Source organism: Bubalus bubalis, chromosome 16 (genome assembly GCF_019923935.1).
Source record: "Bubalus bubalis isolate 160015118507 breed Murrah chromosome 16, NDDB_SH_1, whole genome shotgun sequence".
In the NCBI taxonomy this organism is placed as follows: domain Eukaryota; kingdom Metazoa; phylum Chordata; class Mammalia; order Artiodactyla; family Bovidae; genus Bubalus; species Bubalus bubalis.
The window spans coordinates 2,550,008-2,551,882 of record NC_059172.1 but is presented as its reverse complement, the minus strand read 5'-3'; the positions used below and the strand labels follow the sequence as shown (position 1 = coordinate 2,551,882).

Below are 1,875 nucleotides of genomic sequence, written 5' to 3'. Positions count from 1 at the left end.
CAGGTTTACAACTGGCATTCTCACTAAGTTCGGGATCCATGTATATGTGGATAACGGGGCATAATCCTAAAGATTTCTGAGCTCTACCAGAAAAATGCTAAGTTATATTATCTGGATTAGATCCCTAAATTCTATTTCTTCATCAGTCTTTCAAGGTAACTCTTAGGAGTATAAATGTCTAAGAAACATGGCCCTGTGCTGTGTGGAAGATTCTTAGGGTTCTCTTAATTCTAGAAAATGAAAATGGGACTCTAGTGTCAAACACCTATGTGATTTACCTGCAAAGCACCTTAAACCAACAAACTGATGTAATGTGGGATCCTGTAATATCAAGGATTATAATCTTTATCTTAAGATAGAAGCTATGTTATATTTCTGGAAAGGGACATCCGGAATTTCTTCTACCCAGTTACAGTCGTGAAGAGTGAATAGAATCAGTTTTGTCTGGGAGGAACTGCTCAAAGAAATAAAAGACAAGAAAGAATTAACCTTCAAACAGCATTCTTGGCCACAGAAGTCCAATAGAAGATTCACATGGTTTGCATGTGATTCCTAATTAGTAAGCTAAGCCTAGAGAAGACTGCTTTTCCAACCACCCTTTTAAAGGCACTCTTGACCTCTTTGTTCCTCAGGCTGTAGACCAGTGGATTCAGCATGGGGATGACCATGGCATAGAACACGGACGCCATTTTGTCTGTGCCCATGGAGTGGCTGGAGCTGGGCTGTAAGTACATGAAGATGATTGCCCCATAGAAGATGGAGACAGCAGTGAGGTGGGAAGCACAGGTGGAAAAGGCCTTCTGGCGTCCTTCAGATGAGCGCATCCTCAGGATAGCAGTAAAAATGAAGAGGTACGAGCCCAAGATAACCAAAAGAGAGAACAAGGTGTTGAACGCTGCCAGTGTGAAGAGCACAATCTCGTTTGTGTAGATATCAGAGCAAGAGAGAGCCAGCAGTGGGGGAATGTCACAGAAAAAGTGATTAACCACGTTGGAATGGCAGAAGGAGAGGTGGAAAGTGAGGGCAACATGGACGGAAGATTGTAAGAGTCCACAAACATAGGAGCTGGTGGCCAGCAAGGCGCACATAGCTCTTGTCACGGTGGTGGTGTAATGCAGGGGTTTGCACACGGCCGCCTGGCGGTCAAAGGCCATTGAGGCCAGGAGGAAACTTTCAACAGTGGCAAAGGCTGCAAAGAAGAACATCTGGGTAGCACATGCATTGTAGGATATAATCTTATCTCCTGTGAGAATCCCCGCCATTACTTTAGGAGTAACAGAGGAGGCATACACACAGTCCACTAGGGAGAGGTTACCGAGGAAAAAGTACATGGGCGTGTGAAGTCGAGAGTCCAACAGAATCAACACGATCATCCCAAGGTTTCCAACCAGAGTAGTGAGGTAGATGAGAGTGAAGGTTGTAAACAGAGGGACCTGCATCTCTAGAGCATCTGTTAACCCCACGAGAAGGAATTCAGTCACCTCTGAAAGGTTCTCCATCAACTGGGGAGTCAACGTGAGCGGCACCTATGACAAGCTCAGCAAGTACAAGTTGATGCTATCCGATCATCTTCATGGGATGTACACTGTAGATGGAGCCTCTAGTCATGTTGTCAGCTTCTTATGGAGGGAAGGAGCTCGTGAGTGAGAAGCTGAGCCAGACGGGTAGTGCTGGGTTGACTGAGGTTGTTCATCTAGAAGTGGCATGGAAAACGCTAGAATGCCCTTACTGACTGTGGCTGCCAAGAGCGGACCATATGATGACTCTGGGTCACATTTCAGCTTGCTTGCTTGCTGCATGTTATATCCTCTTCTATTAAACAATGTAGGACTCTTCTTATTTCCTCTCTTACAAGCACACTTGTCTAAGGTATAC

General features: G+C 45.2%; 1 protein-coding gene across 1 annotated transcript; it reads right to left on the bottom strand.

Annotated features, from left to right (window-relative positions):
* Window positions 1-530: 530 nt before the first annotated feature.
* On the bottom strand, window positions 531-1,508 carry LOC102413472 (olfactory receptor 5B12-like). Its single transcript, XM_006056652.3, has one exon. It carries the CDS (start codon window positions 1,497-1,499, stop codon window positions 531-533), a length of 969 nt encoding a protein of 322 aa, XP_006056714.3. The 5' UTR covers window positions 1,500-1,508.
* Between the last annotated feature and the right edge of the window lie 367 nt (window positions 1,509-1,875).